Source organism: Bufo gargarizans, unplaced genomic scaffold (assembly GCF_014858855.1).
Source record: "Bufo gargarizans isolate SCDJY-AF-19 unplaced genomic scaffold, ASM1485885v1 original_scaffold_1771_pilon, whole genome shotgun sequence".
Lineage (NCBI taxonomy): Eukaryota > Metazoa > Chordata > Amphibia > Anura > Bufonidae > Bufo > Bufo gargarizans.
This window is the reverse complement of record NW_025334507.1, coordinates 531,311-557,695: the sequence shown is the minus strand read 5'-3', so window position 1 is coordinate 557,695 and position 26,385 is coordinate 531,311. Positions and strand designations below refer to the sequence as shown.

The window sequence follows — 26,385 nt, the reverse complement described above, 5'->3', positions numbered from 1 at the left end:
CAGTGTAGCATGCGGGGTGAGTGGTGTGTACATCAGGTCTGGCCGCATAGTGCAGTGCAGCATGCGGGGTGAGCGGTGTGTACATCAGGTCTGGCCCCATAGTGCAGTACAGCATGCAGGGTGAGCGCCGGTGTGCCCGACAACTCCAATCCAACAGGATTGCGATTGCAGCTCTCTATATAACTGGAGTAGAAAATTGCCTGAGATGTTAGGCCAGGATCTGCCAACAGTCTACTGCACATGATACAACAGCTGAATTGTGAGTGCAGCTCTGGATGTGGCTGGAGTATAAGTCATGGTGTAAGAGCAGAATTGTAAGTGCAGCTTTAGATGTGGCTGGAGTATAAGTCATGGTGTAATACCGCAATTGTGAGTGCAGCTCTGGATGTGGATGGAGTATAAGTCATGCTGTAAGAGCAGAGTTGTAAGTGCAGCTCTGGATGTGGATGGAGTATAAGTCATGGTGTAATACTGCAATTGTGAGTGCAGCTCTGGATGTGGCTGGAGTATAAGTCAGGGTGTAAGAGCAGAGTTGTAAGTGCAGCTCTGGATGTGGATGGAGTATAAATTGTGTTGTAAGAGCAGAGTTGTAAGTGCAGCTCTGGATGTAGATGGAGTATGTCATGGTGTAATACCGCAATTGTGAGTGCAGCTCTGGATGTGGCTGGAGTATAAGTCAGGGTGTAAGAGCAGAATTGTGAGTGCAGCTCTGGATGTGGCTGGAGTGTAGGGTAAAGCTGCTCAGGGTTCTACAGACGTCATTCTCTGTGCAGAGCCATATTGCTGCCCCTGTCCCGGTGCTGTGTCCGCCTCGCTCCGTATTTCTTCTCGATCCGCAGGTCGCACAGGTTCTGACAAGAAGGTAAAGACTCGTCAGGAGAAGGAGACGCGATTCCAGCAGGTGATCCAGCAGAACGTCGCAGAGGAGGAGGCCAATCAGCTGCGGTGGTGAGTACACCCAGTTCTTCAGGGTCCGGAACCAATGAGCCGCAGGCTTCGGGGGCCCAGTTAGAGTTGTAGCTATTGGTACCCCACTTGGAAAGTTCTTCTGACAGCTGAAGGTTTGTTACAGTTGTATCTAGTCTAGACAATCCTGTAAACATCCTGGACTCCAGACTGATACGTTACCTGCACTGATGCATTGTAACAAACCATTAGGATGGAGATTCAGGTGACATATAATTTTGTATACTGGATACTTCTGTAACAACCCCTCAGCTGTGAGAAGTATTAGGGCTGTGTTAGGTTTCTGGACTTTTTCAGCATCAGGTTCAGATTATGCTCGGGGGACGAGGCCCTCGCAGGAATTGAGAGCAGCGGGCGCTCTGGTTTGTTAGTCAAGTGAGATCTCTGATAGCAGATATAGGCTTCTGCACAAGGCCACTCTGTGCCAGTCCTCCACTGATAAGGCCGTATCTGAGCTCCGCAAACAGACCCAGACAAATACCGGAGCACGGCCAGGAGAGACAGGAGGGGCCCCTGGAGAGATGGGGAGAGACGGGAGGGGCCCCTGGAGAGATGGGGAGAGACGGGAGGGGCCCCTGGAGAGATGGGGAGAGACGGGAGGGGCCCCTGGAGAGATGAGGAGAGACGGGAGGGGCCCCTGGAGAGATGGGGAGAGACGGGAGGGGCCCCTGGAGAGACGGGAGGGGCCCCTGGAGAGACGGGAGGGGCCCCTGGAGAGATGGGGAGAGACGGGAGGGGCCCCTGGAGAGATGGGGAGAGACGGGAGGGGCCCCTGGAGAGATGGGGAGAGACGGGAGGGGCCCCTGGAGAGATGGGGAGAGACGGGAGGGGCCCCTGGAGAGATGGGGAGAGACGGGAGGGGGTCCTAGAGAGATGGGGAGAGACGGGAGGGGGTCCTAGAGAGATGGGGAGAGACGGGAGGGGGTCCTAGAGAGATGGGGAGAGACGGGAGGGGGTCCTAGAGAGATGGGGAGAGACGGGAGGGGGTCCTAGAGAGATGGGGAGAGACGGGAGGGGGCCCTTGAGAGACGGGAGGGGGCCCTTGAGAGACGGGAGGGGGTCCTTGAGAGACGGGAGGGGGTCCTTGAGAGACGGGGAGAGACGGGAGGGGGTCCTTGAGAGACGGGAGGGGGTCCTTGAGAGACGGGGAGAGACGGGAGGGGGTCCTGGAGAGACGGGAGGGGGTCCTGGAGAGACGGGAGGGGGTCCTGGAGAGACGGGAGGGGGTCCTGGAGAGACGGGAGGGGGTCCTGGAGAGACGGGAGGGGGTCCTGGAGAGACGGGAGGGGGTCCTGGAGAGACGGGAGGGGGTCCTGGAGAGACGGGAGGGGGTCCTGGAGAGACGGGGAGAGACGGGAGGGGGTCCTGGAGAGACGGGGAGAGACGGGAGGGGGTCCTGGAGAGACGGGGAGAGACGGGAGGGGGTCCTGGAGAGACGGGGAGAGACGGGAGGGGGTCCTGGAGAGACGGGGAGAGACGGGAGGGGGTCCTGGAGAGACGGGGAGAGACGGGAGGGGGTCCTGGAGAGACGGGGAGAGACGGGAGGGGGTCCTGGAGAGACGGGGAGAGACGGGAGGGGGTCCTGGAGAGACGGGGAGAGACGGGAGGGGGTCCTGGAGAGACGGGGAGAGACGGGAGGGGGTCCTGGAGAGACGGGGAGAGACGGGAGGGGGTCCTGGAGAGACGGGGAAAGACGGGAGGGGGTCCTGGAGAGACGGGGAAAGACGGGAGGGGGTCCTGGAGAGACGGGGAAAGACGGGAGGGGGTCCTGGAGAGACGGGGAAAGACGGGAGGGGGTCCTGGAGAGACGGGGAAAGACCGGAAGGGGGTCCTGGAGAGACGGGGAAAGACCGGAGGGGGTCCTGGAGAGACGGGGAAAGACCGGAGGGGGTCCTGGAGAGACGGGGAAAGACCGGAAGGGGGTCCTGGAGAGACGGGGAAAGACCGGAGGGGGTCCTGGAGAGACGGGGAAAGACCGGAGGGGGTCCTGGAGAGACGGGGAAAGACCGGAAGGGGGTCCTGGAGAGACGGGGAAAGACCGGAGGGGGTCCTGGAGAGACGGGGAAAGACCGGAGGGGGTCCTGGAGAGACGGGGAAAGACCGGAGGGGGTCCTGGAGAGACGGGGAAAGACCGGAGGGGGTCCTGGAGAGACGGGGAAAGACCGGAGGGGGTCCTGGAGAGACGGGGAAAGACCGGAGGGGGTCCTGGAGAGACGGGGAAAGACCGGAGGGGGTCCTGGAGAGACGGGGAAAGACCGGAGGGGGTCCTGGAGAGACGGGGAAAGACCGGAGGGGGTCCTGGAGAGACGGGGAAAGACCGGAGGGGGTCCTGGAGAGACGGGGAAAGACCGGAGGGGGTCCTGGAGAGACGGGGAAAGACCGGAGGGGGTCCTGGAGAGACTGGAGGTGGTCCTGGAGAGATGGGGAGAGACGGGAGGGGGTCCTGGAGAGACTGGAGGTGGTCCTAGAGAGATGGGGAGAGACGGGAGGGGGTCCTGGAGAGACGGGAGGAGGTCCTGGTGAGACGGGAGGGGGCCCTGGAGAGATGGGGAAGACGGGAGAGGGTCCTGGAGAGACGGGGATACACGGGAGGGGGTCCTGGAGAGACGAGGAGAGACGGGAGGGGGTCCTGGAGAGACGGGGAGAGACGGGAGGGGGTCCTGGAGAGACTGGAGGGGGTCCTAGAGAGATGGGGAGAGACGGGAGGGGGTCCTGGAGAGACGGGAGGAGGTCCTGGTGAGACGGGAGGGGGCCCTGGAGAGATGGGGAGGGATGGGAGGGGGCCCTGGAGAGATGGGGAGGGATGGGAGGGGGCCCTGGAGAGATGGGGAGGGATGGGAGGGGGCCCTGGAGAGATGGGGAGGGATGGGAGGGGGGCCTGGAGAGATGGGGAAGATGGGAGGGGGTCCTGGAGAGATGGGGAGAGACGGAAGGAGGTCCTGGAGGGACGGGAGAGATGGGGAAGACGGGAGAGGGTCCTAGAGAGATGGGGAGGGACAGGAGGGGGTCCTGGAGAGACGGGAGGGGGTCCTGGAGAGACGGGAGGAGGTCCTGGTGAGACGGGAGGAGGTCCTGGTGAGACGGGAGGAGGTCCTGGTGAGACGGGAGGGGGCCCTGGAGAGATGGGGAAGACGGGAGGGGGTCCTGGAGAGACGGGGATACACGGGAGGGGGTCCTGGAGAGACGAGGAGAGACGGGGAGAGACAGGAGGGGGTCCTGGAGAGACTGGAGGGGGTCCTAGAGAGATGGGGAGAGACGGGAGGGGGTCCTGGAGAGACGGGAGGAGGTCCTGGTGAGACGGGAGGGGGCCCTGGAGAGATGGGGAGGGACGGGAGGGGGCCCTGGAGAGATGGGGAAGATGGGAGGGGGTCCTGGAGAGATGGGGAGAGACGGAAGGAGGTCCTGGAGGGACGGGAGAGATGGGGAAGACGGGAGAGGGTCCTAGAGAGATGGGGAGGGACAGGAGGGGGCCCTGGAGAGATGGGGAAGACGGGAGGGGGCCCTGGAGAGATGGGGAGAGACGGGAGGAGGTCCTGGAGAGATGGGGAGAGACGGGAGGGGGTCCTGGAGAGATGGGGAGAGGCGGGGAGAGACGGGAGGGGGCCCTGGAGAGATGGGGAGGGACAGGAGGGGGCCCTGGAGAGATAGGGAGAGACGGGAGGGGGCCCTGGAGAGACGGGAGGGGGTCCTGGAGAGATGGGGAGAGACAGGAGGGGGCCCTGGAGGGATGGGAGGGGGCTCTGGAGGGATGGGAGGGGGCCCTGGAGAGATGGGGAAGACGGGAGGGGGCCCTGGAGAGATGGGGAAGACGGGAGGGGGCCCTGGAGAGATGGGGAGAGACGGGAAGGGGGCCCTGGAGAGATGGGGAGGGAACGGGAGGGAGCCCTGGAGAGATGGGGAGGGAACAGGAGGGGGTCCCGGAGAGATAAGGCAGGAGGAGGCCAAAAGAGGCATGTTGAGGCTGGGGGGCTCTGGGAGAGACCAGGAGGGGTTAGAAAGGGTCAGAAGGGATTGGATGGGTCAGCAGGGACGGGTAAGGCAAGGGAGTCGGGAGGAGTAGAGGGGGGCTGGAAAGGCAGGAAGAAGCAAAGTGCATCAAGGAGGGTTGGGAGGGGCTAGAAGAGACTGGGAGGGGTTAGGAGATACTGGGAGGGGCTAGACGAGACTGGGAGGGGTTAGGAGATACTGGGAAGGGCTAGAAGAGACTGGGGGGGTTTAGGATATACTGGGAGGGGCTAGAAGAGACTGGGAGGGGTTAGGCGATACTGGGAGGGGCTAAAAGAGTCTGGGAGGGGTTAGGAGATACTGGGAGTGGCTAGAAGAGACTAGGGCTAGGAGATACTGGGAGGGGCTAGAAGAGACTACAAAATCCAGCTAGAAAATTAACCCTTCCATATAACAGTTACTTCAATATTTTATTTATTATCTCAAGACAAATACTGATTGTCCATAGTGGGTACCTCCACACAGCTGGCTATGTAGGTTTAGCTATGGGCGGGGACAATGTCCCTATTATGGACCCTAAACTAAACCCTTTGCCCAGGGACAGCCCCTAATGGTGGGGACTCCCTGTCCTCGAGCCTAAGGCTAACAGCTCCTATATAACCCTTGCTGTTAGAAGAAAGCCTATCAGTGGGGGACCTCCATGGACAGCAAGACAAAACAAACACACAAATAGTGCACCATGTATACACCCCTACTGATGTAGAAACATCAAAAGGTACACGATGCACAAGACTTACTTATAAAAAACACCCTATTATATGGATGTTTGTGGTCACCAAGACTAGATATATGGACCAGACAAATGATACACTAGAACCCCAACGCGTTTCCCCCACGGTGTGGGATCATCAGGGGGTGAATGAATCTATAGGTTTAATTGGATAATATATCTACATCAATTCTGCAACAAATCGGCAGCATACAACCTCATAAATCACACTGAGAGGGTGAGGGCCCATATGATGAGACTGCTCTATTGGTGAGATGGTGTCTGTTACCGCACAGATACCAATTAGGACTGGACCTATTAGCATTAGACGATATTATTATTGGGAGGAAATGGGAGGCGCATCAAGCATCGTATACCGCTTGTACACGGTCACTAAATACAAAAATGCAGGACTTCAGAGTGGATTTTCTGTCCAGATATTTTGATGTCAGTCCTTATTTGGTATATGGGATGCCATCAGGGCACAAGTTAAGTATTGTAGGACGAGCGTCCACGTATGATATATACGTACAGCTCAGATACGTCCTTCGTATAGTAAGTATGAGCCCATAGATACGGCTCGTTGATAAAAGCGACAATAAAGTCGTTTTCAAGGCAAGTCCTCCCTTTCTGTTCCTCCTGGGGTCCAGAGACTAGAAGAGACTAGGAGGGCTAGGAGATACTGGGAGGGGCTAGAAGAGACTAGGAGGGCTAGGAGATACTGGGAGGGGCTAGAAGAGACTAGGAGGGCTCTGAGATACTGGGAGGGGCTAGAAGAGACTAGGAGGGCTCGGAGATACTGGGAGGGGCTAGAAGAGACTAGGAGGGCTAGGAGATACTGGGAGGGACTAGAAGAGACTAGGAGGGCTCGGAGATACTGGGAGGGGCTAGAAGAGACTAGGAGGGCTCGGAGATACTGGGAGGGGCTAGAAGAGACTAGGAGGGCTCGGAGATACTGGGAGGGGCTAGAAGAGACTAGGAGGGCTAGGAGATACTGGGAGGGGCTAGAAGAGACTAGGAGGGCTCGGAGATACTGGGAGGGGCTAGAAGAGACTAGGAGGGCTCGGAGATACTGGGAGGGGCTAGAAGAGACTAGGAGGGCTCGGAGATACTGGGAGGGGCTAGAAGAGACTAGGAGGGCTCGGAGATACTGGGAGGGGCTAGAAGAGACTAGGAGGGCTAGGAGATACTGGGAGGGGCTAGAAGAGACTAGGAGGGCTAGGAGATACTGGGAGGGGCTAGAAGAGACTAGGAGGGCTCGGAGATACTGGGAGGGGCTAGAAGAGACTAGGAGGGCTCGGAGATACTGGGAGGGGCTAGAAGAGACTAGGAGGGCTCGGAGATACTGGGAGGGGCTAGAAGAGACTAGGAGGGCTCGGAGATACTGGGAGGGGCTAGAAGAGACTAGGAGGGCTCGGAGATACTGGGAGGGGCTAGAAGAGACTAGGAGGGCTAGGAGATACTGGGAGGGACTAGAAGAGACAAGGAGGGCTCGGAGATACTGGGAGGGGCTAGAAGAGACTAGGAGGGCTCGGAGATACTGGGAGGGGCTAGAAGAGACTAGGAGGGCTCAGAGATACTGGGAGGGGCTAGAAGAGACTAGGAGGGCTAGGAGATACTGGGAGGGGCTAGAAGAGACTAGGATTTACTGGGAGAGGGTGGGGAGGTGGGAGGGGCAAGGAGAGGAAGGGAGAAAGTCTATGGGACCCCCTGCACTGACATTTGAGGGCCCCGAGGATGGCCATATGTCTCCCTGCTCATTGCTCTGTGGCCACATGAGGATCTTATAAATTGTGACTCTAATCTCGTCCAGAGTCGTATCCATCAGATCCTGGGGTGGTTTGGTTCTGATGGGGCAGGTCTCAGTACCAGTGAGGGAGATCTGGGGGTTCCTTGGGGTACCATGCCGTCACACCTGGTATGCCTCCCCATAGACTGTACACAGGACCTGCTGCACAGTAATGCTGGTCTTTCTGCACCCACTAGGCAGGTTCACCTCGGCCATGATCCCATCTCTGCAAGACACCGTCACATTATAACGGAGGATCGCCAGAGCGCCGCGGCCGAGTACCAGGTCAGTCACCGATATATGATGCACACTGCTCCGGGGCCCCACAGTGCGGTTACATGTGAAGGGCCACATTATCCTATATTATTATGGCAGGAGATGCGTGGAGCAGGGCACGGAGCCATCACGTCTTATACAGGGATACTGTATGGGGCAGATTCCCTCTTACACCTCCTGACAGGGGCCCCCAATGTATTAACATCACCTGCTGACAGGGGCCCCTGAATGTATTAACATCACCTGCTGACAGGGGCCCCTGAATGTATTAACATCACCTCCTGACAGGGGCCCCTGAATGTATTAACATCACCTCCTGACAGGGGCCCCTGTATGTATTAACCTCACCTCCGTACAGGGGCCCCTGTATGTATTAACCTCACGTCCGTACAGGGGCCCCTGTATGTATTAACCTCACCTCCTGACAGGGGCCCCTGAATGTATTAACCTCACTTCCTGACAGGGGCCCCGTATGTATTAACCTCACGTCCGTACAGGGGCACTGTATGTATTAACCTCACGTCCGTACAGGGGCCCCTGTATGTATTAACCTCACGTCCGTACAGGGGCCCCTGAATGTATTAACATCACCTCATGATAGGGGCCCCTGAATGTATTAACATCACCTCCTGACAGGGGCCCCTGAATGTATTAATATCACCTCCTGACAGGGGCCCCTGAATGTATTAACATCACCTCCTGACAGGGGCCCCGTATGTATTAACCTCACCTCCTGACAGGGGCCCCTGAATGTATTAACATCACCTCCTGACAGGGGCCCCGTATGTATTAACCTCACGTCTGTACAGGGGCCCTGTATGTATTAACCTCACGTCCGTACAGGGGCCCCTGTATGTATTAACCTCACGTCCGTACAGGGGCCCCTGTATGTATTAACCTCACGTCGGTACAGGGGCCCTGTATGTATTAACCTCACGTCCGTACAGGGGCCCCTGTATGTATTAACCTCACGTCCGTACAGGGGCCCCTGTATGTATTAACCTCACCTCCTGACAGGGGCCCCTGAATGTATTAACCTCACTTCCTGACAGGGGCCCCGTATGTATTAACCTCACGTCCGTACAGGGGCCCTGTATGTATTAACCTCACGTCCGTACAGGGGCCCCTGTATGTATTAACCTCACGTCCGTACAGGGGCCCCTGAATGTATTAACATCACCTCATGATAGGGGCCCCTGAATGTATTAACATCACCTCCTGACAGGGGCCCCTGAATGTATTAATATCACCTCCTGACAGGGGCCCCTGAATGTATTAACATCACCTCCTGACAGGGGCCCCGTATGTATTAACCTCACCTCCTGACAGGGGCCCCTGAATGTATTAACATCACCTCCTGACAGGGGCCCTGTATGTATTAACCTCACGTCTGTACAGGGGCCCTGTATGTATTAACCTCACGTCTGTACAGGGGCCCCTGTATGTATTAACCTCACGTCCGTACAGGGGCCCCTGTATGTATTAACCTCACCTCCTGACAGGGGCCCCTGAATGTATTAACCTCACTTCCTGACAGGGGCCCCGTATGTATTAACCTCACGTCCGTACAGGGGCCCTGTATGTATTAACCTCACGTCCGTACAGGGGCCCCTGTATGTATTAACCTCACGTCCGTACAGGGGCCCCTGAATGTATTAACATCACCTCATGATAGGGGCCCCTGAATGTATTAACATCACCTCCTGACAGGGGCCCCTGAATGTATTAATATCACCTCCTGACAGGGGCCCCTGAATGTATTAACATCACCTCCTGACAGGGGCCCCGTATGTATTAACCTCACCTCCTGACAGGGGCCCCTGAATGTATTAACATCACCTCCTGACAGGGGCCCCGTATGTATTAACCTCACGTCTGTACAGGGGCCCTGTATGTATTAACCTCACGTCTGTACAGGGGCCCCTGTATGTATTAACCTCACGTCCGTACAGGGGCCCCTGTATGTATTAACCTCACCTCCTGACAGGGGCCCCTGAATGTATTAACCTCACTTCCTGACAGGGGCCCCGTATGTATTAACCTCACGTCCGTACAGGGGCCCTGTATGTATTAACCTCACGTCCGTACAGGGGCCCCTGTATGTATTAACCTCACGTCCGTACAGGGGCCCCTGAATGTATTAACATCACCTCATGATAGGGGCCCCTGAATGTATTAACATCACCTCCTGACAGGGGCCCCTGAATGTATTAACATCACCTCCTGACAGGGGCCCCTGAATGTATTAACATCACCTCCTGACAGGGGCCCCGTATGTATTAACCTCACCTCCTGACAGGGGCCCCTGAATGTATTAACATCACCTCCTGACAGGGGCCCCGTATGTATTAACCTCACGTCTGTACAGGGGCCCTGTATGTATTAACCTCACGTCCGTACAGGGGCCCCTGTATGTATTAACCTCACCTCCTGACAGGGCCCCCTGAATGTATTAACATCACTTCCTGACAGGGGCCCCGTATGTATTAACCTCACGTCCGTACAGGGGCCCCGTATGTATTAACCTCACGACCGTACAGGGGCCCCTGTATGTATTAACCTCACGTCCGTACAGGGGCCCCTGAATGTATTAACATCACCTCATGATAGGGGCCCCTGAATGTATTAACATCCCCTCCTGACAGGGGCCCCTGAATGTATTAACATCACCTCCTGACAGGGGCCCCTGAATGTATTAATATCACCTCCTGACAGGGGCCCCTGTATGTATTAACCTCACCTCCTGACAGGGGCCCCTGAATGTATTAACATCACCTCCTGACAGGGGCCCCTGAATGTATTAATATCACCTCCTGACAGGGGCCCCTGTATGTATTAACCTCACGTCCGTACAGGGGCCCCTGAATGTATTAACATCACCTCCTGACAGGGGCCCCTGTATGTATTAACCTCACGTCCGTACAGGGGCCCTGTATGTATTAACTTCACGTCCGTACAGGGGCCCTGTATGTATTAACCTCACGTCCGTACAGGGGCCCCTGTATGTATTAACCTCACGTCTGTACAGGGGCCCCTGTATGTATTAACCTCACGTCCATACAGGGGCCCTGTATGTATTAACCTCACGTCTGTACAGGGGCCCCTGTATGTATTAACCTCACGTCCGTACAGGGGCCCTGTATGTATTAACCTCACGTCCGTACAGGGGCCCCTGTATGTATTAACCTCACGTCCGTACAGGGGCCCCTGTATGTATTAACCTCACGTCCGTACAGGGGCCCTGTATGTATTAACCTCACGTCCGTACAGGGGCCCCTGTATGTATTAACCTCACGTCCGTACAGGGGCCCTGTATGTATTAACCTCACCTCCTGACAGGGGCCCCTGAATGTATTAACATCACCTCCTGACAGGGACCCCTGAATGTATTAACATCACCTCCTGACAGGGGCCCCGTATGTATTAACCTCACGTCTGTACAGGGGCCCTGTATGTATTAACCTCACGTCCGTACAGGGGCCCTGTATGTATTAACCTCACGTCCGTACAGGGGCCCCGTATGTATTAACCTCACGTCCGTACAGGGGCCCCGTATGTATTAACCTCACGTCCGTACAGGGGCCCCTGTATGTATTAACCTCACGTCCGTACAGGGGCCCTGTATGTATTAACCTCACGTCCGTACAGGGGCCCTGTATGTATTAACCTCACGTCTGTACAGGGGCCCCTGTATGTATTAACCTCATATCCGTACAGGGGCCCCTGTATGTATTAACCTCACGTCCGTACAGGGGCCCTGTATGTATTAACCTCACGTCCGTACAGGGGCCCCTGTATAGATTAACCTCACCTCCTGACAGGGGCCCCTGAATGTATTAACATCACCTCCTGACAGGGACCCCTGTATGTATTAACCTCACGTCCGTACAGGGGCCCTGTATGTATTAACCTCACGTCCGTACAGGGGCCCCGTATGTATTAACCTCACGTCCGTACAGGGGCCCTGTATGTATTAACCTCACGTCCGTACAGGGGCCCCGTATGTATTAACCTCACGTCCGTACAGGGGCCCCTGTATGTATTAACCTCACGTCTGTACAGGGGCCCTGTATGTATTAACCTCACGTCCGTACAGGGGCCCCGTATGTATTAACCTCACGTCCGTACAGGGGCCCCTGTATGTATTAACCTCACGTCCGGACTTCCGGTTCCGGCGCCCACATGGTGAGACGCGTGTAGTTGTAGCTCCGTGAGGTGAAGCTCCTCACATTCGCCCTCCCCCACAAACCGGACTAATCACCGGGAATACCGTGACCTCCGAGTTAGCGCTAAAAACAATTGTCAGGAGCCCTGTTAAAGTATCGTCGCGCTCTCAGAGAGGCGCACACAGCTTTCCAGAGCTCCCCAAGAATCGGGGCGAAGGTGAAACGGGCATATGACCAATGGGTACATAAGAAAGAACTTACTCGGGGAACTCCTAGCCCGCCTTGCAGGAGGCTCAATACAACCCACCCCTATTCCGTCACCAGGATTAGCGATATAGCAGTATTTCTATGTGCCCATCAGTCTCCAGGCAGGGTTTACAATGACCCCTCTGTTACTGCGCTGTGTGTGTTACATTCTTATAAAAACCGATCTTATTGATATGTAAATCACCTCTGTCAGGAGCCCAAGGGGTTGTCCCACGATGTGTTGGCGCCCGGCAGCGCCCATCGATACGGAGCCCAGCATCGCCTACCACTTTCACTCCACTATCCCTGACAACAGTTCTTCTCAGTGCCGTAATCTCGGGCAGGCGCAGTGGACACTGTAGTCTGCGCCCATGAGGACTACTGGCACTGGCTTCGACGAGGGAGCCGGCACATGCGCAGTTGACTCGTCGAAGCCAGTGCCAGTAGTCCTCATGGGTGCAGACTACAGTGTCCACTGCACCTGCCCGAGATTACGGCACTGAGAAGAACTGTCGTCAGGGATAGTGGAGTGAAAGTGGTAGGCGGTGCTGGGCTCCGGATCGATGGGCGCTGCCGGGCGCCAACACATCGTGGGACAACCCCTTGGGCTCCTGACAGAGGTGATTTACATATCAATAAGATCGGTTTTTATAAGAATGTAACACACACAGCGCAGTAACAGAGGGGTCATTGTAAACGCTGCCTGGAGACTGATGGGCACATAGAAATACCGCTATATCGCTAATCCTGGTGACGGAATCCCTTTAAAAGATGATAAAGGAGTAACTCGTACGTCACTCAGACTTCATGTCTGGTCACCAGATGTCCGATTCGGCGCGCACTGCACATAGAAAAGTATTGCCCAAAGCGCTTTGTTGGCGTCCTCCTATAGACCAATCTCTCTCATAAATGTAGACACTAAGATAATGTCCAAAATTCTAGCGAACAGATTGGCTAGATTGATGCCTGCGCTCCTTTTACCTGCGCAAGCGGGATTTGCGCAAAATAGATCTGCAGTGACTAACATCAGGAAGGTGCTGGCGGGATTAGATTAAAACGAGCCCTGCCTTTGGCCAGTCCCGGCCACCATTGCAATCGATGCAGAAAAAGCGATTGATAAGGTGGCCTGGGACGGGCTGAACAGCGTACGGGACACAGCGGGATAGGTAGGTCCATTTCGCCGATATTTGTCGGCCTCGTATGATTCCCCTGGTGCTCAGGTATATACACCAGGTTTCCACCTTACAAGGGAACACAACAGAGATGCCCTGTGTCCTCCTTGCTGTTCAACCTGGCAATCGACCCTCTATGTAGAGCCATAGCCCTGAATGAGGATATGAGGGGCAGGCGGTGGGGGATATGGAGGTCAGACAAGCTTCATTCGCAGATGACCGGCTAGTCTTCCCGACCTCAGATCTATCAGTCCTGTTGGAACTGCTCAACCTGCTCCTTCTCAGGCTTCAAGGTGAACGTTTCAAAGTGTGAAATATTATTATTAGAGTCGAGTGAGACCAGAAATTGGGAATCGCTCCTGTTAATATAGCTCGCCACGCCATTAAATGTCTGGGAGTGAATATAGGCGAGACGTCCATTGTCAGATTTGGAGATGTCCACGATGGGTAGATGTCCCTTCATAGTGATATGTTTCCCGCACTTACTATACCAGATGCAGACAATCCCGCTGCTTGTAATACGCACAGATGTGGACGCTCCACTCGGCCTTTAGGAGATGTATATGGCAGGAAAAAGCTCCAGAGTCGCACTGAAAACTCTAATGCTCAATAGGGGAGATGGGGGCCGGGTGTTCCTGACGCCCTATAATACAGCCAGCCTTCTGAGACCTGGTGTGGATTGGATCCAGGGACATCACGTTTCTCTAACTCCAGCTGTCTCGCCCGTGGAGCTTACATGCATTCTTACCGGTTATTCAGCAGAAGAAGAGCGGATAAGGATACGGCTGCGTCATGGAGAATTGCTGGAAAACTGTTCCGATTGCCTTTTCTGGTATCCAAACACCTCTTTCCTTGGAAACACCCTGAATTTACAGCGGGTGACTCAAACAGTTTCTAAAGTGGCAGACACGTGGCACCGTGAAGGGACTATGGGACCCTCAAGAGGCTCCGTTCCACTCGTTCCCTGACGTATGTGTTCAGTATCCCCCCCGACACTTCCCACTTCCTGGCTTACCTCCAACTACTGGGTTTTGTGAAGTCCAGATCTTCCCTCTGGAATTCTCGTCAACCGGCTTTGATGACCTGACACTGCCCAAACCCTCAGATAGCTTCTGTATATGATAATATCAGGAACGGTATTTCCCACCGTTACAGTGACACCCGCCTTAAGACCTCCTGAGAGGATGGAGAAGGGTTCAAACAGTGGTATCAAGTGAAATTTGGCGAGAGACGCTTCATTTATTCACAAAGCTCTATGTGGATTTGACATTAAATCCGGCAGGAATTCATCCATTGAGGAAAGAGACGAAATGCCCTAAATGTTTGCTCCAAAGTGCAGAGCTCTTCCACTGTATCTGGGAATGTAACAGGTGGGAGAGGAGCGGAACCAGGCAGTGCAGAGCTCTTCCACTGTATCTGGGAATGTAAGGGGTGGGAGAGGAGCGGAACCAGGCAGTGCAGAGCTCTTCCACTGTATCTGGGAATGTAAGGGGTGGGAGAGGAGGGGAACCAGGCAGTGCAGAGCTCTTCCACTGTATCTGGGAATGTAACAGGTGGGAGAGGAGCGGAACCAGGCAGTGCGGAGCTCTTCCACTGTATCTGGGAATGTAAGGGGTGGGAGAGGAGGGGAACCAGGCAGTGCAGAGCTCTTCCACTGTAACTGGGAATGTAAGGGGTGGGAGAGGAGGGGAACCAGGCAGTGCAGAGCTCTTCCACTGTATCTGGGAATGTAACAGGTGGGAGAGGAGGGGAACCAGGCAGTGCGGAGCTCTTCCACTGTAACTGGGAATGTAAGGGGTGGGAGAGGAGGGGAACCAGGCAGTGCAGAGCTCTTCCACTGTATCTGGGAATGTAACAGGTGGGAGAGGAGGGGAACCAGGCAGTGCAGAGCTCTTCCACTGTATCTGGGAATGTAACGGGTGGGAGAGGAGCGGAACCAGGCAGTGCAGAGCTCTTCCACTGTAACTGGGAATGTAAGGGGTGGGAGAGGAGGGGAACCAGGCAGTGCAGAGCTCTTCCACTGTATCTGGGAATGTAACAGGTGGGAGAGGAGGGGAACCAGGCAGTGCGGAGCTCTTCCACTGTATCTGGGAATGTAACGGGTGGGAGAGGAGCGGAACCAGGCAGTGCAGAGCTCTTCCACTGTATCTGGGAATGTAACGGGTGGGAGAGGAGGGGAACCAGGCAGTGCAGAGCTCTTCCACTGTATCTGGGAATGTAACGGGTGGGAGAGGAGGGGAACCAGGCAGTGCGGAGCTCTTCCACTGTATCTGGGAATGTAACGGGTGGGAGAGGAGCGGAACCAGGCAGTGCAGAGCTCTTCCACTGTATCTGGGAATGTAACGGGTGGGAGAGGAGGGGAACCAGGCAGTGCAGAGCTCTTCCACTGTATCTGGGAATGTAACGGGTGGGAGAGGAGCGGAACCAGGCAGTGCAGAGCTCTTCCACTGTATCTGGGAATGTAAGGGGTGGGAGAGGAGCGGAACCAGGCAGTGCAGAGCTCTTCCACTGTAACTGGGAATGTAACGGGTGGGAGAGGAGGGGAACCAGGCAGTGCAGAGCTCTTCCACTGTAACTGGGAATGTAAGGGGTGGGAGAGGAGCGGAACCAGGCAGTGCGGAGCTCTTCCACTGTATCTGGGAATGTAACGGGTGGGAGAGGAGGGGAACCAGGCAGTGCAGAGCTCTTCCACTGTATCTGGGAATGTAACGGGTGGGAGAGGAGGGGAACCAGGCAGTGCGGAGCTCTTCCACTGTATCTGGGAATGTAACGGGTGGGAGAGGAGCGGAACCAGGCAGTGCAGAGCTCTTCCACTGTATCTGGGAATGTAACGGGTGGGAGAGGAGGGGAACCAGGCAGTGCAGAGCTCTTCCACTGTATCTGGGAATGTAACGGGTGGGAGAGGAGCGGAACCAGGCAGTGCAGAGCTCTTCCACTGTAACTGGGAATGTAAGGGGTGGGAGAGGAGCGGAACCAGGCAGTGCAGAGCTCTTCCACTGTAACTGGGAATGTAAGGGGTGGGAGAGGAGGGGAACCAGGCAGTGCAGAGCTCTTCCACTGTAACTGGGAATGTAAGGGGTGGGAGAGGAGCGGAACCAGGCAGTGCAGAGCTCTTCCACTGTATCTGGGAATGTAACGGGTGGGAGAGGAGCGGAACCAGGCAGTGCAGAGCTCTTCCACTGTATCTGGGAATGTAACGGGTGGGAGAGGAGCAGAACCAGGCAGTGCAGAGCTCTTCCACTGTATCTGGGAATGTAACGGGTGGGAGAGGAGCGGAACCAGGCAGTGCGGAGCTCTTCCACTGTATCTGGGAATGTAACGGGTGGGAGAGGAGCAGAACCAGGCAGTGCAGAGCTCTTCCACTGTATCTGGGAATGTAACGGGTGGGAGAGGAGCGGAACCAGGCAGTGCGGAGCTCTTCCACTGTATCTGGGAATGTAAGGGGTGGGAGAGGAGCGGAACCAGGCAGTGCAGAGCTCTTCCACTGTATCTGGGAATGTAACGGGTGGGAGAGGAGCGGAACCAGGCAGTGCAGAGCTCTTCCACTGTATCTGGGAATGTAACGGGTGGGAGAGGAGCGGAACCAGGCAGTGCAGAGCTCTTCCACTGTATCTGGGAATGTAACGGGTGGGAGAGGAGCGGAACCAGGCAGTGCAGAGCTCTTCCACTGTATCTGGGAATGTAACGGGTGGGAGAGGAGCGGAACCAGGCAGTGCAGAGCTCTTCCACTGTATCTGGGAATGTAACGGGTGGGAGAGGAGGGGAACCAGGCAGTGCGGAGCTCTTCCACTGTATCTGGGAATGTAACGGGTGGGAGAGGAGGGGAACCAGGCAGTGCGGAGCTCTTCCACTGTATCTGGGAATGTAACGGGTGGGAGAGGAGCGGAATCAGGCAGTGCAGAGCTCTTCCACTGTATCTGGGAATGTAACGGGTGGGAGAGGAGTGGAACCAGGCAGTGCAGAGCTCTTCCACTGTATCTGGGAATGTAACGGGTGGGAGAGGAGGGGAACCAGGCAGTGCGGAGCTCTTCCACTGTATCTGGGAATGTAACGGGTGGGAGAGGAGCGGAACCAGGCAGTGCAGAGCTCTTCCACTGTATCTGGGAATGTAACGGGTGGGAGAGGAGCGGAACCAGGCAGTGCAGAGCTCTTCCACTGTATCTGGGAATGTAAGGGGTGGGAGAGGAGCGGAACCAGGCAGTGCAGAGCTCTTCCACTGTATCTGGGAATGTAACGGGTGGGAGAGGAGCGGAACCAGGCAGTGCGGAGCTCTTCCACTGTATCTGGGAATGTAACGGGTGGGAGAGGAGCGGAACCAGGCAGTGCGGAGCTCTTCCACTGTATCTGGGAATGTAACGGGTGGGAGAGGAGCGGAACCAGGCAGTGCAGAGCTCTTCCACTGTATCTGGGAATGTAACGGGTGGGAGAGGAGCGGAACCAGGCAGTGCAGAGCTCTTCCACTGTATCTGGGAATGTAACGGGTGGGAGAGGAGCGGAACCAGGCAGTGCAGAGCTCTTCCACTGTATCTGGGAATGTAACGGGTGGGAGAGGAGGGGAACCAGGCAGTGCAGAGCTCTTCCACTGTATCTGGGAATGTAACGGGTGGGAGAGGAGCGGAACCAGGCAGTGCAGAGCTCTTCCACTGTAACGGGTGGGAGAGGAGCGGAACCAGGCAGTGCAGAGCTCTTCCACTGTATCTGGGAATGTAACGGGTGGGAGAGGAGCGGAACCAGGCAGTGCAGAGCTCTTCCACTGTATCTGGGAATGTAACGGGTGGGAGAGGAGCGGAACCAGGCACTGCAGAGCTCTTCCACTGTATCTGGGAATGTAACGGGTGGGAGAGGAGCGGAACCAGGCAGTGCAGAGCTCTTCCACTGTATCTGGGAATGTAAGGGGTGGGAGAGGAGCGGAACCAGGCAGTGCGGAGCTCTTCCACTGTATCTGGGAATGTAACGGGTGGGAGAGGAGCGGAACCAGGCAGTGCGGAGCTCTTCCACTGTATCTGGGAATGTAACGGGTGGGAGAGGAGCGGAACCAGGCAGTGCGGAGCTCTTCCACTGTATCTGGGAATGTAACGGGTGGGAGAGGAGCGGAACCAGGCAGTGCAGAGCTCTTCCACTGTATCTGGGAATGTAACGGGTGGGAGAGGAGCGGAACCAGGCAGTGCAGAGCTCTTCCACTGTATCTGGGAATGTAACGGGTGGGAGAGGAGCGGAACCAGGCAGTGCAGAGCTCTTCCACTGTATCTGGGAATGTAAGGGGAGGGCGAGGAGAGGAACCAGGCAGTGCAGAGCTCTTCCACTGTATCTGGGAATGTAAGGGGTGGGAGAGGAGCGGAACCAGGCAGTGCAGAGCTCTTCCACTGTATCTGGGAATGTAAGGGGTGGGAGAGGAGCGGAACCAGGCAGTGCAGAGCTCTTCCACTGTATCTGGGAATGTAACGGGAGGGAGAGGAGCGGAACCAGGCAGTGCGGAGCTCTTCCACTGTATCTGGGAATGTAACGGGTGGGAGAGGAGGGGAACCAGGCAGTGCAGAGCTCTTCCACTGTATCTGGAAATGTAAGGGGAGGGCGAGGAGAGGAACCAGGCAGTGCAGAGCTCTTCCACTGTATCTGGGAATGTAACGGGTGGGAGAGGAGCGGAACCAGGCAGTGCAGAGCTCTTCCACTGTATCTGGGAATGTAACGGGTGGGAGAGGAGCGGAACCAGGCAGTGCAGAGCTCTTCCACTGTATCTGGGAATGTAAGGGGTGGGAGAGGAGCGGAACCAGGCAGTGCAGAGCTCTTCCACTGTATCTGGGAATGTAACGGGTGGGAGAGGAGCGGAACCAGGCAGTGCAGAGCTCTTCCACTGTATCTGGGAATGTAACGGGTGGGAGAGGAGCGGAACCAGGCAGTGCAGAGCTCTTCCACTGTATCTGGGAATGTAACGGGTGGGAGAGGAGCGGAACCAGGCAGTGCAGAGCTCTTCCACTGTATCTGGGAATGTAAGGGGTGGGAGAGGAGCGGAACCAGGCAGTGCAGAGCTCTTCCACTGTATCTGGGAATGTAACGGGTGGGAGAGGAGCGGAACCAGGCAGTGCAGAGCTCTTCCACTGTATCTGGGAATGTAACGGGTGGGAGAGGAGCGGAACCAGGCAGTGCAGAGCTCTTCCACTGTATCTGGGAATGTAACGGGTGGGAGAGGAGCGGAACCAGGCAGTGCAGAGCTCTTCCACTGTATCTGGGAATGTAAGGGGTGGGAGAGGAGCGGAACCAGGCAGTGCAGAGCTCTTCCACTGTATCTGGGAATGTAACGGGTGGGAGAGGAGCGGAACCAGGCAGTGCAGAGCTCTTCCACTGTATCTGGGAATGTAACGGGTGGGAGAGGAGCGGAACCAGGCAGTGCAGAGCTCTTCCACTGTATCTGGGAATGTAACGGGTGGGAGAGGAGCGGAACCAGGCAGTGCAGAGCTCTTCCACTGTATCTGGGAATGTAAGGGGTGGGAGAGGAGCGGAACCAGGCAGTGCAGAGCTCTTCCACTGTATCTGGGAATGTAACGGGTGGGAGAGGAGCGGAACCAGGCAGTGCAGAGCTCTTCCACTGTATCTGGGAATGTAACGGGTGGGAGAGGAGCGGAACCAGGCAGTGCAGAGCTCTTCCACTGTATCTGGGAATGTAACGGGTGGGAGAGGAGCGGAACCAGGCAGTGCAGAGCTCTTCCACTGTATCTGGGAATGTAAGGGGTGGGAGAGGAGCGGAACCAGGCAGTGCAGAGCTCTTCCACTGTATCTGGGAATGTAACGGGTGGGAGAGGAGCGGAACCAGGCAGTGCAGAGCTCTTCCACTGTATCTGGGAATGTAACGGGTGGGAGAGGAGCGGAACCAGGCAGTGCAGAGCTCTTCCTCTGTATCTGGGAATGTAACGGGTGGGAGAGGAGCGGAACCAGGCAGTGCAGAGCTCTTCCACTGTATCTGGGAATGTAAGGGGTGGGAGAGGAGCGGAACCAGGCAGTGCAGAGCTCTTCCACTGTATCTGGGAATGTAACGGGTGGGAGAGGAGCGGAACCAGGCAGTGCAGAGCTCTTCCACTGTATCTGGGAATGTAACGGGTGGGAGAGGAGCGGAACCAGGCAGTGCAGAGCTCTTCCACTGTATCTGGGAATGTAACGGGTGGGAGAGGAACCAGGCAGTGCCGACGTTAGAGAACTGGTTGCCTCCGTCGGTGTCACACATAAGGGAGGTGTCAGACCACGCCGAGTCCTGCCTTCAGCAGACAGACCGGAAACAGAAACTTGTAAAAATAAGGTTTCTAAAACGTACAAACTTACCATAAAAAGTGGAGGGCACTTATCCTACGGGGGGATCTTGTTTGAGTAGGTAGAACCTGGACTCCTTTCTTTAATAATATCGCCACCTCCTAGATGAAGGCTATCCTGTACACCCTCCTGATATTGCATAGTTCCGTAAACACATATGTGAGAAAGCAAAACTCCTTCAATGAGAGAAGGTGTCGGCCCCAGCATCTAAGGGGGGGTGTACCCGAATATTCCTCACCAGTGTCTTGTACTGCGCCCTAAATCTCACTGTGTGCGAGTATAACCGCGGAGAGCCCTATAACTGCATCTCTAGATCGCAGATCGGACTTGGAAGCATTGTGTTATGCCTTATTGATATATTTGGAAAACCCAATAAAGTATGTTTAAAAAATATATATATATCCCGTCCGGACAGGGGCCCCTGTATGTATTAACCTCACCTCCTGAGAGGGGCCCCTGTATGTATTAACCTCACCTCCTGAGAGGGGCCCCTGTGTGTATTAACCTCACCTCCTGAGAGGGGCCCCTGTGTGTATTAACCTCACCTCCTGAGAGGGGCCCCTGTATGTATTAACCTCACCTCCTGAGAGGGGCCCCTGTATGTATTAACCTCACCTCCTGAGAGGGGCCCCTGTGTGTATTAACCTCACCTCCTGAGAGGGGCCCCTGTATGTATTAACCTCACCTCCTGAGAGGGGCCCCTGTGTGTATTAACCTCACCTCCTGAGAGGGGCCCCTGTGTGTATTAACCTCACCTCCTGAGAGGGGCCCCTGTATGTATTAACCTCACCTCCTGAGAGGGGCCCCTGTGTGTATTAACCTCACCTCCTGAGAGGGGCCCCTGTGTGTATTAACCTCACCTCCTGAGAGGGGCCCCTGTATGTATTAACCTCACCTCCTGAGAGGGGCCCCTGTATGTATTAACCTCTCCTCCTGAGAGGGGCCCCTGTATGTATTAACCTCACCTCCTGAGAGGGGCCCCTGTATGTATTAACCTCACCTCCTGAGAGGGGCCCCTGTGTGTATTAACCTCACCTCCTGAGAGGGGCCCCTGTGTGTATTAACCTCACCTCCTGAGAGGGGCCCCTGTGTGTATTAACCTCTCCTCCTGAGAGGGGCCCCTGTATGTATTAACCTCACCTCCTGAGAGGGGCCCCTGTATGTATTAACCTCACCTCCTGAGAGGGGCCCCTGTGTGTATTAACCTCACCTCCTGAGAGGGGCCCCTGTGTGTATTAACCTCACCTCCTGAGAGGGGCCCCTGTGTGTATTAACCTCACCTCCTGAGAGGGCCCCCTGTATGTATTAACCTCACCTCTTGACGGGGGCCCCTGTAGATAATATTGTGTGTACCACCACTCCCATCATTCTGTGTCCTGCAGATGATGAGAGGCTGCCCTGACCTGCCCGCTGACCACAGGAGGGAGGCCGCGCTTGCAGGTTGTCGTCGGGTGCTGCGCCGTGTGGATGAGGTAAGCTGCGCTGTTGCTATAGTAACATATAATACGGACATCTGATGTCATATTAACCCTTCATGTCCTGTCCAGTGTCCCCGGACGCAGCCGCAGTTTGACCTCTACATGAATGACCTCTGGGCTAACAGGAGCCGGGCCCTGAGGCGCTTCCAGCAGGCGGCCCGCACGGTGAGGACTCTTCATAGAGGAGGACACTTGCAGCCTGCGCTGGTCCAGGATTCACCTCCTTGTCTGTCTGCTCCAGGTCCTCCTACGAGGCAGAGTGGACGGCCGGCTGCCATCCTTGAAGAAACTGCTGCAGCGCCTCCGATCAGAGGGAGAGGAGGACGCAACGTGTGGTAAGATGAGGGCCGGCCCGGGGGGCTCCTGCTGCAGGCCGCATGTATTCATAAAGTCCCTCTGACCCTGTGCAGACAGCAGCGATGAGGAGGTCGCCCCGTTACCCGCCTCGCAGGTCTTGGCCTATGAATTCCCTCCTTACCCGGCTGAGCCCGATGGGTCGGTGAGTACAGACCAGGGTCATAGTCACAGGGGATAAGGAGCTGCAGAGACTTCTGGTGGTTCTGATCTCCTGAGTGGCAATCGATTGGACATGTTGGAACCCAGCCTGTCCGATCCTTCATCACCCCACAACAGGGGCCCGCTTCACATTAGATTGTAAGCCTCTGAGCAGCGAGGGAAGGGAACCCATGGTGTGGCGGGCCGGTGAACCCAGCGCTGCACTTCTGATCTCTCCACTGCGGGGATCGCTCTGGCAGACAGGCGGACGCAGTACGGAGGCAGAGACACGTTTGTAACTCAAAAACCTCCGTCTTTTATTCACACTTATGGCAACAAAACAGTAGGACAGTCCATTTGCAGTTTTGGTGTTCGCTCACACCTAGACAGTTCATACAGCAACACAGTCCCTGTTATCACACCCATCGGCATTGCTCAGGACAGAGCAGACCTCCCAAACCCAGGCCTCCAGCCTAGCACACGGCTCAGATCCCAATCCAGCGATTGCCAGAGAGGTAATTACCACCAGCTGACACTGCTGGCTGGGTTTTTTATATAGGCCAGTCAAGACCCGGCCTGGAACGTGGGGAGTAGTCACCCTCCCAGCACTTTGACTACTCCCAGTAAGAGCCGTCCCGAATCAGCTATTACAGCTATGCTAAACAGCAAGGTGTCAAACAGCAACTGCTGCTGCCACATGAAAACTGTCTCTTACTTTACCGAGGCGAGGAACCTCGGTGACACGTACCTTCCAACAACGATGGTCCCTTCACACAATGTCTGACTACAGTCACAGGTGAAACCCGAAAAATGTTACTGAGAAGACAAGTCCTGAGAAGTTTCATCTTCTGTTTCATCTGCAGCCGCTGCAAGATCTCATGTTCCTTCCTCCCAGACCTGCAGCAGCACCGCTCAGACACCGGCTCTCCTTCCAGGACCTAAAGGTGATCAAATACACCCTGCACCCCTCCGCGACCTGCACTACAACCCCCCAAACTACTCTGCACCCCTCCCCGACCTGCACTGCAACCCCACAAACTACTCTGCACCCCTCCGCGACCTGCACTACAACCCCCCAAACTACTCTGCACCCCTCCTCGACCTGCACTGCAACCCCACAAACTACTCTGCACCCCTCCCCGACCTGCACTACAACCCCCCAAACTACTCTGCACCCCTCCCCGACCTGCACTGCAACCCCACAAACTACTCTGCACCCCTCCGCGACCTGCACTACAACCCCCCAAACTACTCTGCACCCCTCCTCGACCTGCACTGCAACCCCACAAATTACTCTGCACCCCTCCCCGACCTGCACTACAACCCCCCAAACTACTCTGCACCCCTCCTCGACCTGCACTACAACCCCACAAACTACTCTGCACCCCTCCCCGACCTGCACTGCAACCCCACAAACTACTCTGCACCCCTCCTCGACCTGCACTACAACCCCACAAACTACTCTGCACCCCTCCCCGACCTGCACTGCAACCCCACAAACTACTCTGCACCCCTCCCCGACCTGCACTGCAACCCCACAAACTACTCTGCACCCCTCCGCGACCTGCACTACAACCCCCCAAACTACTCTGCACCCCTCCGCGACCTGCACTACAACTCCCCAAACTACTCTGCACCCCTCCCCGACCTGCACTACAACCCCACAAACTTCTCTGCACCCCTCCGCGACCTGCACTACAACCCCCCAAACTACTCTGCACCCCTCCCCGACCTGCACTACAACCCCCCAAACTACTCTGCACCCCTCCCCGACCTGCACTGCAACCCCACAAACTACTCTGCACCCCTCCGCGACCTGCACTACAACCCCCCAAACTACTCTGCACCCCTCCCCGACCTGCACTACAACCCCACAAACTTCTCTGCACCCCTCCGCGACCTGCACTACAACCCCACAAACTACTCTGCACCCCTCCCCGACCTGCACTGCAACCCCACAAACTACTCTGCACCCCTCCGCGACCTGCACTACAACCCCACAAACTGCACCCCTCCTCGACCTGCACTACAACCCCACAAACTGCACCCCTCCCCGACCTGCACTGCAACCCCACAAACTACTCTGCACCCCTCCTCGACTTGCACTACAACCCCACAAACTACTCTGCACCCCTCCTCGACCTGCACTACAACCCCACAAACTACTCTGCACCCCTCCTCGACCTGCACTGCAACCCCACAAACTACTCTGCACCCCTCCGCGACCTGCACTACAACCCCCCAAACTACTCTGCACCCCTCCCCGACCTGCACTGCAACCCCACAAACTACTCTGCACCCCTCCGCGACCTGCACTACAACCCCCCAAACTACTCTGCACCCCTCCCCGACCTGCACTACAACCCCACAAACTTCTCTGCACCCCTCCGCGACCTGCACTACAACCCCACAAACTACTCTGCACCCCTCCTCGACCTGCACTGCAACCCCACAAACTACTCTGCACCCCTCCGCGACCTGCACTACAACCCCACAAACTGCACCCCTCCTCGACCTGCACTACAACCCCACAAACTGCACCCCTCCCCGACCTGCACTGCAACCCCACAAACTACTTTGCACCCCTCCTCGACTTGCACTACAACCCCACAAACTACTCTGCACCCCTCCTCGACCTGCACTACAACCCCACAAACTACTCTGCACCCCTCCTCGACCTGCACTACAACCCCACAAACTACTCTGCACCCCTCCTCGACCTGCACTACAACCCCCCAAACTACTCTGCACCCCTCCTCGACCTGCACTACAACCCCACAAACTACTCTGCACCTCTCCTAGACCTGCACTACAACCCCCCAAACTACTCTGCACCCCTCCTCGACCTGCACTGCAACCCCACAAACTACTCTGCACCTCTCCTAGACCTGCACTACAACCCCCCAAACTACTCTGCACCCTCCCCGACCTGCACTGCAACCCCACAAACTACTCTGCACCCCTCCCCGACCTGCACTACAACCCCACAAACTACTCTGCACCCCTCCTCGACCTGCACTACAACCCCCCAAACTACTCTGCACCCCTCCTCGACCTGCACTGCAACCCCCCCAAACTACTCTGCACCCCTCCTCGACCTGCACTACAACCCCACAAACTACTCTGCACCCCTCCTCGACCTGCACTACAACCCCACAAACTACTCTGCACCCCTCCTCAACCTGCACTACAACCCCCCAAACTACTCTGCACCCCTCCCCGACCTGCACTACAACCCCACAAACTACTCTGCACCCCTCCTCGACCTGCACTACAACCCCACAAACTACTCTGCACCCCTCCTCGACCTGCACTACAACCTCACAAACTACTCTGCACCCCTCCTCGACCTGCACTACAACCTCACAAACTACTCTGCACCCCTCCTCGACCTGCACTACAACCCCACAAACTACTCTGCACCCCTCCCCGACCTGCACTGCAACCCCACAAACTACTCTGCACCCCTCCCCGACCTGCACTGCAACCCCACAAACTACTCTGCACCCCTCCTCGACCTGCACTACAACCCCACAAACTACTCTGCACCCCTCCGCGACCTGCACTACAACCCCCCAAACTACTCTGCACCCCTCCTCGACCTGCACTACAACCCCACAAACTACTCTGCACCCCTCCTCGACCTGCACTACAACCCCCCAAACTACTCTGCACCCCTCCCCGACCTGCACTGCAACCCCACAAACTACTCTGCACCCCTCCTCGACCTGCACTACAACCCCCCAAACTACTCTGCACCCCTACCTAATCTGTACTACTACCC

General features: G+C 56.2%; 1 protein-coding gene across 1 annotated transcript in view; it reads left to right on the top strand.

Annotated features, from left to right (window-relative positions):
- CFAP221 (cilia and flagella associated protein 221) overlaps positions 1-25,487 on the top strand; it is a 62,768-nt gene extending 37,281 nt beyond the window's left edge. The window contains exons 11-18 of the mRNA XM_044274454.1: positions 840-948; positions 7,667-7,754; positions 22,011-22,100; positions 22,176-22,271; positions 22,348-22,441; positions 22,517-22,605; positions 23,465-23,545; positions 25,404-25,487. Of these exons, the coding sequence (XP_044130389.1) occupies positions 840-948; positions 7,667-7,754; positions 22,011-22,100; positions 22,176-22,271; positions 22,348-22,441; positions 22,517-22,605; positions 23,465-23,545; positions 25,404-25,487 (731 nt within the window). The remainder of the gene's footprint in view (positions 1-839; positions 949-7,666; positions 7,755-22,010; positions 22,101-22,175; positions 22,272-22,347; positions 22,442-22,516; positions 22,606-23,464; positions 23,546-25,403) is intronic.
- Positions 25,488-26,385: the final 898 nt, after the last annotated feature.